Source organism: Vigna unguiculata, chromosome 9, assembly GCF_037176805.1.
Source record: "Vigna unguiculata cultivar grain cowpea cultivar isolate G323 ecotype 2 chromosome 9, ASM3717680v1, whole genome shotgun sequence".
Classification (NCBI taxonomy): Eukaryota; Viridiplantae; Streptophyta; class Magnoliopsida; order Fabales; family Fabaceae; genus Vigna; species Vigna unguiculata.
This window is the reverse complement of record NC_140800.1, coordinates 25619936-25638499: the sequence shown is the minus strand read 5'-3', so window position 1 is coordinate 25638499 and position 18564 is coordinate 25619936. Positions and strand designations below refer to the sequence as shown.

Genomic DNA, 18564 nt, shown 5'->3' with positions numbered 1-18564 from the left:
ATGCCTTCCTTAAGGTTTCTAACACACTCCTTAAATGATGCAAGTGGTCATCTTGAGACATACTATAAATGAGAATGTCATCAAAGTATACCACAACAAACTTCCCTAAGAACTCTCTAAGAACATGGTGCATGAGTCTCATGAATGTACTAGGTGCATTGGTCAAGTCAAAAGGCATGACTAACCACTCATATAATCCAAACTTAGTCTTGAAAGAGGTTTTCCATTCATCACCTTCTTTGATTCTAATTTGATTGTACCCACTTTTCAAGTCTATTTTGGAAAATATGGTTGCACCATGTAACTCATCAATCAAATCATCTAACCTAGGAATGGGATGCCTATACTTGATGGTTATGTTGTTGATAGCCCTACAATCTATGCACATTCTCCATGTTCCATCCTTTTTGGGGACTAGGATCACGGGCATTGCACAAGGACTCATGCTATGTTGCACCCACCCCTTTTCTAACAACTCATTCACTTGTTTTTGAATTTCTTTAGCCTCCTCGGGACTAGTCCTATAGGCTGGTCTATTAGGCAAAGATGAGCCTTGTATGAAATCAATTTGGTGTTCTATACCTCTTAGGGGTGGGAGACCCTTTGGAGGTTCTTGAAAAACATCTTTGAACTCATCTAAGACTAATGACAAGTCTAAGGGACATCTAGAGTGAGGGTTTTGGAAGGAGGGGGAAGATTCACTAGGATAAGCTAGGAAGATGGGTTTTTAGGCAAGCATTACCTTCTTCACCCCCTTGAGAGTGATCATGCTCTTCTTGGACTCATGCCCTTGCGCCTTCTTTTGCGCCTTCTCTTCTTTTCTTTTCTTAATCATTTGCAATTGGTCCTCATTGACTTCTCTTGGTGAAAGAGGTAGTAATGTGATCTTTTTGCCTTGGAAGCTAAAGGTAAACTTGTTAGCATGGCCATCATGAAAAACTTTTCTATCAAATTGCCATGGCCTTCCTAATAAAATGTGAGTTGCTTCCATGGGCACTAAGTCACATAATACCTCATCCTTGTAGTTTCCAATGGAGAAGTTAATAAGGACTTGTTTGTCCACTTTAATTTCACCTTCCTCACTAAGCCAAGAAAGCTTATAGGGCTTGGCATGAGGGATGGTTTTCAAGCCAAGCTTGTCCACAACCCTTGTGCTAGCTACATTAACACAACTTCCACTATCAATTATGAGGGAGCAAGTTTTGTTGTTGATTTGGCACCTTGAGTGAAAAATATTTTCTCTTTGGTTTTCAAATTCTTTAGGCACTTGGCCTAGCATGCGCCTAACCACTAACAAACCTCCTTCATTAGGTTTGATTTCATCCTCACTTGAAGATTGGGAAGAAGTGTGGGAGGAAGAACTTTTAGGGGAGGGGGGAGAAGAATGTTCACTTTCAACCTCTCCTTTAGGGTTCAAGATCATGTTCCTTTTTGTTGGGCAATTTGAAGCAATGTGACCATAGCCCAAACACTTAAAACATTTGATGGAATTAGTTCTTGAACTTTGAGAAGAGTTTGCATTTTCATGGGAGGTTCTAGACGAATTGGTCCTAGGTGGGTGGTCTTTGGAAGGAGGTTTCTCATCCTTTCTTTCTTTTCCTTTCCAAGTTCTAGAGTAGTATTCATTGTATGAAGTATTCCTCTTGGCCTCTTGTTTCTTTTTCAATTGACTTTCAACTTTTAAGGGCAAGTGTAAAATTTTGTCAAGAGTGGAATACTCATACAACTCAACTACATCTTGAACTTCTCTTCTAAGACCACTCACAAATCTAGCTACCTTTTCTTCTTCACTTTCAAATTGGAGTCCTACTTTGAGAAGCATTGACTCCATCATTTTAAAATATTCATTCACACACATAGACCCTTGTTGAAGCCTTTGGAGCTTCAAAAGAGTCTCCCTCCTATAGTAGGAAGGAACAAATCTAGCGCGCATCAAAGTTTTAATGTCCATCCAAGAGGCCGCGGGTGGCTCTTGGTTAATATTGTCCATACAGAATTGATGCCACCATGTCATGGCATAATCTTCAAATTCTAAAACTACTAAATCTACTTGTTCTTGATTACTAACTAAATGAATATTGAAGATTTGGTCCACTTTTTGCTCCCACTTTATGTAGAGGTTTGGATCATTCTCCCCCTTGAACTTTGGAATCTTGATTGGTGGAGGTTGTCTTTGTGGGAGTTGATTGCGCCTTCCACCACCATCATAGCCGTGTCTTCTTCTTCTTCCACCATGGCTAGAGTCCTCGGAAGAGGACCTCCTCCTTCTCCTCTCATCTTCCCTAAGCTCAAGTCTTTGGATGTGCTCTTGTAGGAAGATCTCACTTTGCCTCCTATCCGCCCTCAATTGGTCAAAAGTTTCTCTCCTACTCACTTCCATCTCACGTAAGATGTTGGCAAGGGTTATTTGTCCACTTTCTTGGGCCATAGGAGTCACCATGGGAGGGGAATAAGGTGAGGCCGACTCCTCCTCTTCTTCTACCTCCAAGATTGGATCCATATTCATGTTCCTGCACCAAAAACTCACCAAAAACCGAGACAAGGAAGAGGTTAGCTAACAAACAATTCCAAACCCGAGACCAAGTGTGGTCTTCTCAAGCACCCAAGTGTTTTTGATCACACTCCCAAAGCACACAAGCAAGGCTAGCACTCAAAAACCTTCCAAACAAGTGAAAACACCTTTAAAGAGATGAAAACCTTTTCAAAGCTCAAACAAGTGGCTCGGCCACAACACTCTAGGAAGACAAGGAAAAGAAAACTACTAAGACAAAACAAAGATTACCTAAAGACAAGCAAGCAAAGCTCAAAAAAAACAAGAAAGTTTAACTTCTAAGGAAACTTGTTTTTAAAGACAAAACTTGAACAAGACTAAAACAATGAAAAGCACTTTTAAGGACTCTATGGAAAGCATTTGAACAAGCCAAGATTATACCTCAAATTATGCATACACCATGAAAGATCATAACCAAGTCAAAGCATGGAACTAATTTGCCAATATCACCCAAAATCCAAGTATAAATTTTGGTAGCATAACACCTAGTAAAAATGACCAAATGGATTCACCAAGCATTGTAAAAGCTCTCGGCCAAACTGTTTTTGGTCTTGAAAACACTTTTTCTTTTCAAAACTAGGTACTTAAAATGATAAGAAGGATGTTTTAGGGTGTCTTGAACACTTAGTTCCTTAAAATTAGGTCAAAATCAATTTCAAGGAGCATACAACAACACAAGGCATAGATCTCATGCAATAGTTCAAAAACTTAGAAACAAGAACAAGAAAACTCAAAGAAGCATATGACAAGAGACTCAAGCAAAAGTTAGACACATTTAGAGACTCAACATGACATACACAAAGACACAAACATGTAGCTATCATGCATTTAAACTCATGGATTTGAGGCTCAAAGAGTAAGCATCAAAAGACATGTTATCCAACCACATTTAGGAGCAAAATAGTCACAAAACCGAAGCCAAAATTGCCACAACATAACCTGAAAACGTTGTTTTACGTATTCTCGGCAGCTCTGATCTTTGCTAACTCATTTGATCATAACTCTCTCCACAGAACTCCAAATGCGTTAATTCTTTTTTTGTTGGAAACTAGACTCACAGAGCTTTCTTTTGATATAAAGAACGTTACTTTTGGACCACTGAGCTAGCTGCAGTATTTTTTTAAAAACGTACACGTTGCTGCCAGCACTGTTTTTTTGTGGACCATTCAAAGATAGCTACACAAAACAAGGTTAGAACATGAAAACACCATATTCAAGCACAACCAAAGCTCTAGATACCAAATGATGAAGGATTATCTTGTTTCCTTTTAGAGTTATGAATATGGTGAAGTTGTTTAAGAAAGCTTTTTGAAAATTCCCACTGGACATTAAGATAGCATGCTATCTAGATGTGAAGGTTCATTTCTCAAGCTCATGAAAGGAAGAAGAGAGTTGGATTCAAGCTTAAACACACACGGCAATAACAACACTAAAGAGCAAAATGAAAGAAGAAACAATAAAAATGGAAAGCATAGAAGATGAAGAATGGAAGAAGCACGCCACTCATAGGGGGGATCTAAGCCAACCAAGCCCTAGAGATGAGTGATGGTGCCGCCACTTGCAAGCAAGATAAGGCAAAGGTGAGTTCACTTCTAGGAAGGAGAGCTCACGAAAATTTAAAGGTTGAAACACAATAGTTTAGAAACAAAATGATCAACCCTTTTACAAGACAAGGAGCACCCTTTAAATAGGAGTTCATAGGGGTCCTTTAGCAAATACAAAAACATGAAAAAGGATTAACTAACAAACCCTAAACCTAATGTGAGAGTGAGTCTTGGCCAAGTGAAGGGAGATGATTGGTGAAGGCATTCCCATGAGGATTCTAGGCCAAAAGAGGAAGGAGACCAAGTGACCTTCTAAGGCATAAACCACAAAGGCAAAAGGAGACAAGGTACATGTCTACTTTTGCTTTTGCTTTATGCTTTTTGCTTTCCTCTCTCTTCCACTTCATCCAAGTGCTCCAATCACCAAGTGCCACCTAGCCATGCTCTACTTTCTCTTAATTACCTACAAAACAAGACAAACAAGGATTAGCATGTTGGTTTAAGTTAATCTAATCTTGGTCAAAGGTCAACTTTGGATCAAAGTCAACAAGTCAACCAAAATAAATCAACTAGAAACCAACTTAGGGAATTCAAACTAAAGTAATGCAAAACAAAGATAAAGGTGATGGAATAGAAGACTCCCCTCTAGACATGCTTCTAGTGATCCTTTTTGATGGAGCTTCTAAGGAGGTGGTCATGCCTTCATCATATTTCCCTAGCATGTTGGCGGGGATGTTATCTTCCGCATTGGTAGGGATCTTCCAGGCTGTGATGGCCAAGCGTTGGGAGAATTTAATAGTGAGTGAGATATGAGGAGATTTGGTGTCGTATGGAGCTTAGTGGTAGTGTATGGGAGGGATCATTGAGGTTAATGATGCTACCTGACTCATCGTGAATGTGGGAGGGGGGGGGGGGGCTCATCGCGGTTGATGAGGCTTCCGGACCCATTGGTGAGGCAGTAGCTGCCTTGTCTCTTAGAATGCAAAAATAATGAACAAATCCAACCGTGAAACAATATACAAGAAATGCAAACGCTTTATTGGTAATGTTGATGCCTCATTAAAACCTCCTCGACCAAAACCCTCCTTAAGGAAAAAAATTGAGGTAGGAAAGAGTACATCGTGTGAAACACAAAGAGCCTAACTATAATAAAATTTTAGCCGTGACGAATTCCAAGTCGCTGGTATAGGATTCCCAGATAGGTACTCTAGTCTGTATGCTCCCTTGCCAACGACCTCACGGATGCAAAACGGGCCTTCCAATTGGGGGAAAATTTTCCTGCATGCTTTCAGGCATCGCTAGCCATCCTCCAAACCAGATCCCCTTAATGGAATGAGCGATGCTTGACTTTGGAGTTATAGCGGCGTTGAGCCCGAGCCTTGGATGCTTCTTCTCGAATTTGGATACGATCTCTGAGCTCATGAAGTAAGTCTAGGTTGGTCAGCATGCTTTCCTTATTAAGGTTAACGTCAAACAACTGCCTTCTCAATGAAGTCTCACCAATTTCGACAGGGATCATTGTGTTGACCCCATATGTTAAACTGTATGGCGTTTCTTGGGTCGTGGATTGTGGTGTGCAGCGATAAGCCCACAAGACTTCCAATAGTTTGTCTGCCCAATTGCCTTTTGCGTCCCCTAGTCTCTTCTTCAATTCCTTCAGTATAACTTTGTTGGCGGCCTCTGCTTGCCCATTTGTCTGTGGATGCTCCATCGAACTAGTAACATGGCGAATGTGAAGTCCTTTGAAAAACTCGGCAAGTCCTTTATCGATAAACTGTTAGTCGTTATCTGTTACAATGTTCTTTGGGATGCCAAACCTGCAGACCATATTTCTCCAAACAAACTTTTGTACTTGCTGAGCTGTGATTGTAGCGAGAGGTTCCACTTTGATCCATTTGGTAAAATAATCCATTACTACTAACAGAAATTTGACCTGTCCCTTCCCAAGACTAAAAGGTCCTAAGATGTCCATACCCAACATAGCAAAGGGCCATGGAGATATAATGGCATGAAGTTCCTCTGGCTTCGTGTGTATGACATTGCCATGTTGATGGCATCGAACACATCGTCAAACATACTTGTCGCAATCTCCCTTAAGAGTGGGCCAATAGTACCCCGCTAGTAATATGCGGGATGCCATGGCTCGTGACCCTGAATGAAAACCGCAAATGCCCGTGTGCAACTCGTCCAGTAAATACTGAATTTGATTTTCTGCCACTCATTTTAAGAGAGGGTTGGAAAAACCCCACTTGTTCCCTCACAACGTGGTAATATCGCAACAGAAGGGGATCTTTCACCTAAAAATTGCCATCCATATGTCCAACTATTAGCTGTGAATTTGATTTGCACGTGAGTTTCTCGACACCCATGTTCGTTGCTTAGTGTAACCCAACAATCAACGCTTCGTACTCTACTTGATTGTTGGAAGTCTTGAATCCAAATTGTAAGGATTGTTCGAGGAGCAAATTATTCGGTCCTTGCAAGACTATACTAGCCCCTCCTCCTTTAGTGTTAGAGGAGCCGTCCACGAAAAGTATCCACATACTGTCGTTCAGCTCTAGTTGTCTGGTTAGTTCATTAACAAAATCATTTAGGCACTAGGCTTTGATCGCTCCCCGAGCTTCATAGCAAATATGAAACTGGGACAGCTCAACCGACCACCCCACCATTCGGCCTGCCAAATCGGGTCTCCTCAGCTTTGTGTATTGGGTAGTCGGTTTTAACTATTGCCTCGTATCTATGAAAGTATGGTCGTAATCTTTTGGTTGTGATCACTAATGCCAATGCCACCGTCTCAACGGTCTGGTAACGTAGCTCGACATCGTGCAAAACTCTACTTATGAAGTAGACGGGCTGTTGTTGTCCGTCGTGTTCCTAGACTATAACAATGCTTACTGTGTTATTGGAAATAGCCAAATACACTAAAAGTGGTTTACCTTTCTCGGGTTTGTTCAAGACTGGTGGCGAGGACAGGTATTCCTTCAAGTTAACAAACGCTCGCTCACAAGCTTAGTCCAACACAAACTTACAAGCTTTCTTCATCCGTTTGAGCACGGGTTGTTTTTTCTAGGCCAGCGTTGGCTTGAACCTTGATAGTGCCGCTAAACGCCCTACCAACCTCTATGTTTCTTTGATGTTCTATGGACTACGCATATTCAACACGACTTGGCACTTGTCTGGGTTGGCCTCAATACCCTGGTTTGTTAGCATGAAGCCTAGGAATTTCTCCCTTGTGACCCCAAACACACACTTTTCAGAATTTAGACGCATGTCGTACCTGTAAGACCCAAGAAATTTAATTAATTAAATAATTAATTAATGAACAAAATGCGGGTAGTGGGAGCCCTTATGACAATTAATGTTAGCTTTTATAACGTGGAAAAGTATTAGCTTAAGTGGTTAAGAGTATTTAGGCATGTTGAAAGGACTTGGGTTCAAGTCTAGTGTATGCCATTATGTGTTTTTTTTATTGTTTACCATTTTAATAATAATAAATTGCTTGATCATGATAAGTGATAATAAAATCCTAGATTTATAGGAATTATCATGAAACATGAATGGGTTGAATGGTTGGACATTGTCTTGATAATTAAGTTGTTGTGGGTTCGACCCTTGGCTAACATAATTTAGCCTTGACTTGTTTGTGTTTTATTATTATTATTATTATTTTGGGTTCTACTAGGTTAGGGAAAACCTATAAACACTAGTAGCCGAGAAACCAAAGAGGTATGGAATAATCAGTTAGAGTGTGAATTCACTTGTTAATGGTGTAAATTAATATTTTCGTTTTTGGTGAGTAAAGGACAATTATTAGTCTAATAATTGGGAGAGGAAGGAGTGTTAGGAAGGGGGAAGAGTGGATTTTCGTGTGGATTGTTGGAGAGAGTTTTGGAGGACACTAGAACGTGAGAAAGAAGAGTGTAGAGAGACTTTTCTGCAATGGTTAGAGAAAGACTTGGAGCTAGATCAATGGTGGTGCAAGAAGGACTCTAGGATTTCCAATTGGAGTAAGGAATACAAGGTTAGGGCAGCTACTCTATTTTTCATATTAAATTGTATGATTTATGTGGTATGTTGTATGATTGGGTGACTTTTTTGCATTGAAATTCTACTGGTTTTGAGTTTCTAGAAATTTTCAGAAACCGCCGGGCGCTGCTTTCATGCCGCCAGGCACCACTGATTTTCCTATTCTGCGCAGTTTTCATAAAACTGCATTTCCCGATTCGTTAACCGTCAGATTTAGGTGAAATTTTGGAAGGTTATTCACAACATGTTCTTTACTTTGAACGGTGGAGATTTGAATTAGATGCATGCAGAGGGAGATATACGTCACTCATGATTGGTTGTTTGAATTCCCTAATAGTATGATTACTAATGGATGATTAAGTGTGCTCAAGTGATGATATGGCCTTGATTGGTGAATGTATATATATAAACACATAGATGTGTGATTGATGAGTATGTTTGTGGTAGTGCTTGTTGAGACATGTTGAATATATGAGCCTATATATGTTAGCTCGAATGTATGATGTTATAAGTGTACGAATAAAGCCACTATTGATGATATCACTATGATCGAGTGGTGCATGATCACGACGGGTTTTGGGAAAGTATGGGAACATGATAATCATACTTTAAATGTAATAGAATTGCAAGAGCATGCGAAGTAACTATATAGCTTTGATTGTGTCTTATGTGGGGTATGTGAATTGTAAGCATGCAAAGGGTAGGAAAAGGAGAAGGGGAAAATAAAGTGTGTGTTGGAATTGATTTAAGAGGTAAGTATATATGAATTATAAAAGAGAGGAATGTGTGCTTATACTTGAAAGATGCATATGTGTGTTGTGATGTTGGAATTTGGAATGTATGAATGTGTATGTTGATTTCTGGATGTTTGAGAATTGAATGGTTGAATTCTAGGAAAGGAATTAGAGTACCTAAAACTAGTAGTGTCACACTAGTGGTGTAGCGCCTGATGGTGTAGAGTGGACTGCCAGACGATAGTAGGAAACAAGGATGTCTTATGAGTTGTGGTGCCCAGCGGTGATGTGGAACAGCAAGGCGGTCTGTACTATCATTTCGCCTAGCGACGCTTAGGCTGCGCTAGGCGATGGTGTAGTGGCAGGGTGTGTTGTGATATGTTTTGCATGGCTTGTTGTGTTGGTCCTGGTCTGGGATATGCTTGATCTTGTCATGAGTGGGTAGGTTCATGACTGGTGATGAACACGTGATGATATGAGCGGGGAGGTTCATATCCTATTACTCTCGTGTGAGGATACGGGTGAGGTAGGTTCGTATGTTCCGTGCTCACACTTGAGAGATGTTGCGTGCGGGGAGGTACGTAGCTGGTGGATCACGTGCGTTGGACTACGGGCGGGTTGGTCCGTAGAGTTGGACTACGAGCGGGGAGGTTCGTAGTGTTGGACCACGAGCGGGCAGGTTCGTGGAAGCATTGGAATCCCTAAGATCAGCTTGAGTATGTACCTTGTGTAGCGTAGTGTGCTTTGCTTGTTTTCGTTATCATGTTGTGATATGAAACTTGGATTAGGGGATGCTGTGCCATGAGCGAGTAGGTTCATGGATGGTGGTGAACACGTGATGATATGAGCGGGGAGGTTCATATCCTATTACTCTCGTGTGGGGATACGAGCGAGGTAGGTTCGTATGTTCCGTGCTCACACTTGAGAGATGCTACGTGTGTGGAGGTACGTAGCTGGTGGATCACGTGTGTTGGACTACGGGCGGGTAGGTCCTTAGAGCAGGACTACGAGCAGGGAGGTTCGTAGAGTAAGACTATGAGCGGGGAGGTTCGTAGAGGTAGGACCACGAGCGGGCAGGTTCGTGTGAGCATCATAAACCCTTAATCTGAGGCTAACTAATTGTGTGTTGTGAAGGTTGAAAAGCCTTGGGGATTAAGGTCTTGGCCAAGAATTAACTAGAATAAAATAGATGGGTGTATCTTGATTTTTATTAACTTATATGTTAACTGTTTATGAGCTCACCCTACCTGCTTGTGTTTGGCGATGATCGTGTAATGCATTACATGGGAGCAGATGATGTTGCAAGTGGTGCTAGTGAGACATAGCATCGGAGAGAGGGTTAGCTGGGAAGAGCTTTTACTGGAGTTTTATCATTATTTCTTTTATGAACTTTGGAAACAATGTTTTACTGATTTGTGAATTTGGATACTGTATTGAAATTTCTTAAATTATGGATTTTTGGATAACTTTCGTTTAATGAATGTTTTGAAATTTCTCGCGTTTTTGGGAAATGGATTTATAATTAATGAGATTTTATTTTCTTATTTTATTTTATTATTTAAACTCGTAATATTCGATAGGGATGTTATAGTACCGACGCACTGCTTGTAGCACCTCTGATAATGCTGTCGTTGACGCGATCTAATTAATACTATTTTTCTATAACAACTTCAGTATTGTTAAGAAAGTAGTCAACAAAATAGAAATGGTAAAGTAACCGAAAATCGTCTCCCAACGAACACAGAATTGTTTTTAACAATTAGTTCTTATAAAATCTATACAAAAATAGTTAGTCAAATAAAATAATAAAAATATAGGAGGATTAAGATAAACAAGAAAGAAATAGAAAAGATAAAAAGAGATAAAAACAATAGTAAAGAAAATAGATTAATTCCATTGTTTTTTCAAAATAGATTCATCATCGTTTATTTAAAGATTATTGCTCAATTAATTATTGCTGTAGATTTACAAATTAATCAATGTATATTCTCAATTAATTTGTTGGCGTTCTCACTTTTAACTAAAGTACAGTCTCAATTAATAGTGAGAACTTTTAGATTATCCACAGTAAATTCAACCAAAGTACAGTCTCAATCAAATTTTATTATGCCTAATCATGTCTATTCTTTTATCTCCTCATCAAATAAAAAGCTTAATTAATCAAAGTAAAGTCTCAATTAATTTTAGTTAGAGTAAATACCTTTAATGTAAAGTCTCAATTATTGGTAAAAACTCATTCAATCACATGAAAGTTTCTAAATAAAATCAAAGTAAAGTCTCAATTAAATTTAAAAACCCTTAACTGATATGATCAACATGCATATAGATTTAAAATCATTACTTTTTATGTCATTCAAAGATAAAAGACATAGATGAAATAAAACCTCAACAATAATAAAAAGAACAAAGAAATTATTTCATTCTAACCTCAGAATCCATAATGAAATTACAATGGAATCAACCCAAAAAGTTTAGCAATCCATAGAATGCAAAAGTAAAATAAAAATAGAAAGAAGAATAGAGAGAAAAAGGAAACGAAATTAGGCCCCCCCTAAGGGTTCCAAAACTCCGAAGTCCCGAGCTTTTTTTCTACTCCCTTGATCTCTTTATATAGGACTTGAACTGGGCTTTTTGATTGCTAAAACCTCTCAAATATCTTTCAAAATAAAGATAAATATTATTTATCTTTATAGTGATTTTAAAAAGATTTGGAGAGATAGTTAGTTTTAAAAATATTTAACAAATATAGTTGGTTAATAATTTATGATATAATTAAATAAATTAATTATTTAAAGATATTTGATAAATTATCTCCAAATAATATTTGCATTAATTTTCCCAATAAGCCATTTTCAATCCTATAGTCCAAATTTGCTGAGAAATCCCAAAAATATCAATATTTGCAGTTAAGCCCCTCTTGTTTGACCAGTCTTTGATCAGATTTGAACATTTGACCAGAGTTTGACTAGTTGACCATTTGACTGTCCATTGACAAACTAACACGTGGCAGTGCATTTTCTCTCTCTAGAACTAGGGTTTCTTCCTCCTTCCTCCTTCCTCCACCATGGTTTCTACCACAGGGAGAGATGGAAGATGATGACGTGTGATAAAGGATTGATCCCTACCAAGGATGATGGCCCATGACACATGCTTAGAAGAAAGGGAGTTCCTTGATCCCTTCCTTTGCTTTTATTTTCTTTAGTTTAAAATTCCATTAAGTTGGCTTGGTTGACTATTTTTAAGTTGACTTGTTGACCTTGACTTTGGGTTGACTTGTTGACTTAAAAGATTAGCTTAACCTTAAACCAACATGCTAATAAATTCCTTAATTTGCTTTTGTAGGAATAAGAAAGGAGGAGGACCACATAGGAGACACTTGGCGTCCTAAGGAAGAGAGAGAAGGAATAAGACTTTCTAGAAGCATCTAGAAAGGGGAGGCCCACATGCCTTGGACACCAAGTCTTCTAGAATGTTCTAGAACCTTCCTTTGGGAGCCTTGGCCATGAAGACTTGCCACCTAGATGGCTTGGACGAAAATTCACCCATGTGCACCCTATGATGACCTACTTTCTAGAACATGCTAGGTTTCTTTTGTAATCCTTTAACTTAGTTGTTTTGCTAAGGGGCCCCTAGACTTGTCTATTTAAGGGGACCTCTAACACTTGTACAAGGGTTGATCATTTTGTTTCTAAACTATTGTGTTTCAACCTTTAAATTTTCGTGAGCTCTCCTTCCTAGAAGTGAACTCACCTTTGCCTTATCTTGCTTGCAAGTGGCAGCACCATCACTCATCTCTAGGGCTTGGTTGGCTTAGATCCCCCCCTATGAGTGGCGTGCTTCTTCCATTCTTCATCTTCTATGCTTTCCATTTTTATTGTTTCTTCTTTCATTTTGCTCTTTAGTGTTGTTATTGCCGTGTGTGTTTAAGCTTGAATCCAACTCTCTTCTTCCTTTCATGAGCTTGAGAAATGAACCTTCACATCTAGATAGCATGCTATCTTAATGTCCAGTGGGAATTTTCAAAAAGCTTTCTTAAACAACTTCACCATATTCATAACTCTAAAAGGAAACAAGATAATCCTTCATCATTTGGTATCTAGAGCTTTGGTTGTTCTTGAATATGGTGTTTTCATGTTCTAACCTTGTTTTGTGTAGCTATCTTTGAATGGTCCACAAAAAAAACAGTGCTGGCAGCAATGTGTACGTTTTTGAAAAAAATACTGCAGCTAGCTCAGTGGTCCAAAAGTAACGTTCTTTATATCAAAAGAAAGCTCTATGTGTCTAGTTTCCAACAAAAAAAGAATTAACGCATTTGGAGTTCTGTGGAGAGAGTTATGATCAAATGAGTCAGCAAAGGTCAGAGCTGCCGAGAATACGAAAAACAACGTTTTCAGGTTATGTTGTGGAAATTTTGGCTTCGGTTTTGTGACTCTTTTGCTCCTAAATGTGGTTGGATAACATGTCTTTTGATGCTTACTCTTTGAGCCTCAAATCCATGAGTTTAAATGCATGATAGCTACATGTTTGTGTCTTTATGTATGTCATGTTGAGTCTTTAAATGTGTCTAACTTTTGCTTGAGTCTCTTGTCATATGCTTCTTTGAGTTTTCTTGTTCTTGTTTCTAAGTTTTTGAACTATTGCATGAGATCTATGCCTTGTATTGTTGTATGCTCCTTGAAATTGATTTTGACCTAATTTTAAGGAACTAAGTGTTCAAGACACCCTAAAACATCCTTATCATCATTTTAAGTACCTAGTTTTGAAAAGAAAAAGTGTTTTCAAGACCAAAAACAGTTTGGCCGTGAGCTTTTACAATGTTTGGTGAATCCATTTGGCCATTTTTACTAGGTGTTATGCTACCAAAATTTATACTAGGATTTTGGGTGATATTGGCAAATTAGTTCCATGCTTTGACTTGGTTATGATCTTTCACGGTGTATGCATAATTTGAGGTATAATCTTGGCTTGTTCAAATGCTTTCCATAGAGTCCTTAAAAGTGCTTTTTATTGTTTTAGTCTTGTTCAAGTTTTGTCTTTAAAAACAAAATTTCCTTAGAAGTTAAACTTTCTTGTTTTTGTGCTTGTCTTGCTTGTCACTAGGTGTTCTTTGTTGTGTCTTAGTAGTTTTCTTTTCTTGAAACTCTTGGGATGTTGTGGCCGAATCACTTGTATTGCATTTGAAAGGTTTTGAACAAGTTTTGAAAAGTGTTTGCTTCACTCCTTTGGTGGATTTTGAGTGCTAGCCTTGCCTTGTTACTTTGGGAGAGTGATCTAAACACTTGGGTTACATTTTGGGTTGGATTTGGTCTCGGTTTTCATGTTGTCTAACCCCTAATCCATTTATTTTGTCTCGGATTTGAGTGTTTTTGTTGTAGGAATCATGGCAAGTTCATCAAATGCACCTACACCAAACAAAAATAATACATTGATGAGATTGCTTCGGGATTTGGAGTTGTCTAGGAAGGAGGCCTTTGAACAATTGAGAAAGGACAAGGAGCAAAGTGACCTAAGAATCCAAGAGCACATTCAAAGGCTTGAAGCTAGGGAGAAAGAAAGAGATCCTAGGAAAAGAGGGCATTCTAGGCGCAACCCATCACAAGAGAAGCAAACTCCAAAGATTCCTAAGTTCTATGGTGGAAGTGATCCCAAAATCTTCCTTGATTGGGAAGCTAAAGTTGATCAAATTTTCAATGAAAATCATGTAAAGGATCAAACACAAGTTGATCTAGTAGTGTTAGGATTTTTTGAGTATGCCAAAACTTGGTGGCATAAAGTTTGTAAAAATCATGACCAAGGGCCACCCGCGGCTTCTTGGATGGACATTAAAACTCTTATGCGCGCTAGATTTGTTCCTTCCTCCTATAGGAAGGAACTTCTTTTGAAGCTCCAAAGGCTTCACCAAGGTCCTATGTGTGTGAGTGAGTACTTTAAAGAATTAGAGTCTCAAATGTTTAGGGTTGGAATAAGAGAAACTAACAAAGAAAAAATGAAAAGGTTTGTGAATGGTCTTAGGAGAGACATACAAGACCAAGTAGAGTTGTATGAGTACTCCACTCTTCAAAATGTTTTCACACTTGCTCTTAGGATTGAAACTCATTTGAAAAGAAAGAATAGGGCAAGGAAGAGTTACTCACCCAACCACTACTATAGTCACTCATGGAAGGGAAAAGCTAAAGAGAAACATGATAAATTTCCTTCTAAGTCTCACCAAGTACCATCAAGTAAAAATAAGTTACCAAGTGGTCACACTCACCATTCCACTTCTCAAAGATCAAGTTCCATTAAATGTTTTAAATGTTTGGGGTATAAACACATTGCTTTGAATTGCCCAATGAAGAGGACAATGATCTTAAAGAAGAGTGATGATGAGAGTGAACATTTTTCTTCCCCTTCCCCCCAAAATACTTCTCCCCACACTTCTTCTTTAATTGAAAGGACTAAACCCTTTGAAAGTGGATTGTTAATGGTAAGGCGCCAACTAGGGCAAGTTCCCAAAGAACTTGATCCTTCTCAAAGACAAAACCTTTTTCATGGAGGGTGCCTTATCAATGACAAGATATGTCACTTCATCATAGATAGTGGAAGTTGTGTAAATATGGCTAGCCCAAGGGTGGTGGACAAGTTTGGCTTGAAAACCATTCCTCATGTCAAACCCTACAACCTATCATGGCTTAAGGAAGAAGAAATAAAAGTAACTAAACAAGTCCTCATTAACTTTTCAATTGGCAACTTTAAGGATGAGGTATTATGTGACATTGTGCCTATGGAAGCCAACCATATTTTGCTAGGTAGGCCATGGCAATTTGATAGAAAAGTTGTTTATGATGGCCATGCAAACACTTATGTTTTTTCCTCCCTAGGAAAGAAGTTCACAATCCTACCTCTCCCACCTCCACAAGAAAATGAGGACAAAAATAAAATAAAAGATGAAAAAGAAAAAGAAAAGGAGCAAGCTTTCACCAAGGAGTTACTTGCCTACAAAAAGAGTTTTTCAAAGCAAGAGGTGCAACACCACTCTTCATTTTCTTCCCAAACAAAGAGAGATGAACAAAAACAAAAGCAAGAAAAGGAGAGTGGCATTAAAAAGAAAGAGGGCACCTCCAAGACTAGGGATCAAATCATTAAAGATGAAGAAAGTTCTCATCAACTCAAGTCAAGCTCCATCAACAAAGACTTCAAGAATTTGATGTCAAATTCTCTCCAACAAGGGGAGAATGATAAAGGATTGATCCCTACCAAGGATGATGGCCCATTGCACATGCTTAGAAGAAAGGGAGTTCCTTGATCCCTTCCTTTGCTTTTATTTTCTTTAGTTTAAAATTCCATTAAGTTGGCTTGGTTGACTATTTTTAAGTTGACTTGTTGACCTTGACTTTGGGTTGACTTGTTGACTTAAAAGATTAGCTTAACCTTAAACCAACATGCTAATAAATTCCTTAATTTGCTTTTGTAGGAATAAGAAAGGAGGAGGACCACATAGGAGACACTTGGCGTCCTAAGGAAGAGAGAGAAGGAATAATACTTTCTAGAAGCATCTAGAAAGGGGAGGCCCACATGCCTTGGACACCAAGTCTTCTAGAATGTTCTAGAACCTTCCTTTGGGAGCCTTGGCCATGAAGACTTGCCACCTAGATGGCTTGGACGAAAATTCACCCATGTGCACCCTATGATGACCTACTTTCTAGAACATGCTAGGTTTCTTTTGTAATCCTTTAACTTAGTTGTTTTGCTAAGGGGCCCCTAGACTTGTCTATTTAAGGGGACCTCTAACACTTGTACAAGGGTTGATCATTTTGTTTCTAAACTATTGTGTTTCAACCTTTAAATTTTCGTGAGCTCTCCTTCCCAGAAGTGAACTCACCTTTGCCTTATCTTGCTTGCAAGTGGCGGCACCATCACTCATCTCTAGGGCTTGGTTGGCTTAGATCCCCCCCTATGAGTGGCGTGCTTCTTCCATTCTTCATCTTCTATGCTTTCCATTTTTATTGTTTCTTCTTTCATTTTGCTCTTTAGTGTTGTTATTGCCGTGTGTGTTTAAGCTTGAATCCAACTCTCTTCTTCCTTTCATGAGCTTGAGAAATGAACCTTCACATCTAGATAGCATGCTATCTTAATGTCCAGTGGGAATTTTCAAAAAGCTTTCTTAAACAACTTCCCCATATTCATAACTCTAAAAGGAAACAAGATAATCCTTCATCACGTGGCAACATGCTATTGGCTGAATTTTGAGTGCTTGGATGCCACCACATGTCATTCTCTGATTGGTCATTTTAATAAGTGGAGGATTGCCACATGGCATGATCTGGTTGAGTGGAGTTTAAGTGGTAAGAGGGGTGCAACTTAGTAAAAACTAGGGGTGCAGAACATGTATTTTAAGTGGTCCACTTGTAGGAGGAGTGTGTAAAATAAAAACTGGGGGTGCAGAAGTGATTTTTTTAGAATTTGTTAATTTCAACCTTATTTAAAGGTGGTTTGTAACTTAAATCAATTTATTTTCCTGCCTTGAATGAGCTTAATCTTAACTTCACCTGCATCAACAAACGTTAAAATTTGCAAAAATAATTTATGCAGCTAAAAATATCTTTTTAAGACATTTTTATCACACAAGCTCAAACAACCTAATTATCAGAATTATCAATGAATTCAATTAAATACCCATAATTAAACATTAAATGAAGGCAAAAATACGCACTCATCAAGCTCTCTTAGATCTTTGATGTGTTATTCGAGTGAATCAAACATCACCACCATGTCATCCACATAAACCTCCATACACCTTCTGATAAAATGATGGAAAACTCGATCCATCAACCTCTGATACGTAGCCCCTGCATTTTTTAATCCAAAGGGAATTACCTCATAGTAGAAATTGGTGTCTTTCGTGATGAAAGTTGTCTTCTCCTTGTCCCCTTAGTACATAGGGATTTGAATGTAACCAGAATAGGCGTCCAGGAAACTAAGTGCTTTATGGCTGGCTGCACCATCGACAAGCCGGTCGATGCTGGGCAAAGGGTAAGTGTCTCTAGGGCATGCCTTATTAAGGTCCGTGTAATCCGTGCACATCCATCACTTGCCATTGGACTTCTTGACCAACACCACATTGGCCAAACAAGTGGTATATGTAGCTTCTGTAATGAAGCCCGTTGATAGTAACTTGTGCACCTCAGCCTTGGCTGCCTCTTTCTTCTCTCCCCCCTTTTTTCTTCTCTTTTGAGTTATTGGTTTCGCTTCTTTGTAAACGAATAATCTGTGACAAGCGACTCGAGGGTCAATTCCAAGCATGTCAGTCGCGCTCTAGGCGAACAAGTTGGCATGTTCGTTCAACATCTATTTCAGCTCTGTAGTATCTGCGTATGCCTTATCGACATGAGTATATTTGAGTCCCTCTCCAAATCGTGCTTCTTTGTGATCTAAACTGGCTTAACCTGCATGTCATCATTGAAACGAGGGTCTAAGTTTGCTCCCTTGATTCCTGTCGTCCTTTCAATGTTGTGTACTGTGCGTCATGGGGGTGACTTGGGCCGCCCTCTCAAGATATCTGCATAACATTTACGTGCAATGGGCTGATCCATATGTATGGTAATGATATCCCCTGACGTAAAAGGGAACTTCATTGCCAAGTGATATGTAGACACGACCACACCAACGTGTTGAGAGAAGGCCTTCCTAACAATATGTTGTATGACGTATGCGCATCGATAATGAGGTA

General features: G+C 39.0%; 1 protein-coding gene across 1 annotated transcript; it reads right to left on the bottom strand.

Annotated features, from left to right (window-relative positions):
• Positions 1–5419: 5419 nt before the first annotated feature.
• Positions 5420–5806, bottom strand: LOC146883815 (uncharacterized). Its single transcript, XM_085666719.1, has one exon. The coding sequence runs from the start codon at positions 5804–5806 to the stop codon at positions 5420–5422; it is 387 nt and encodes a 128-aa protein (XP_085522845.1).
• Positions 5807–18564: the final 12758 nt, after the last annotated feature.

Coding starts and splice junctions, on each gene's coding strand:
- LOC146883815 (XM_085666719.1), bottom strand. CDS start 5,806: ATGGAGCATCCACAGACAAATGGGCAAGCAGAGGCCGCCAACAAAGTT.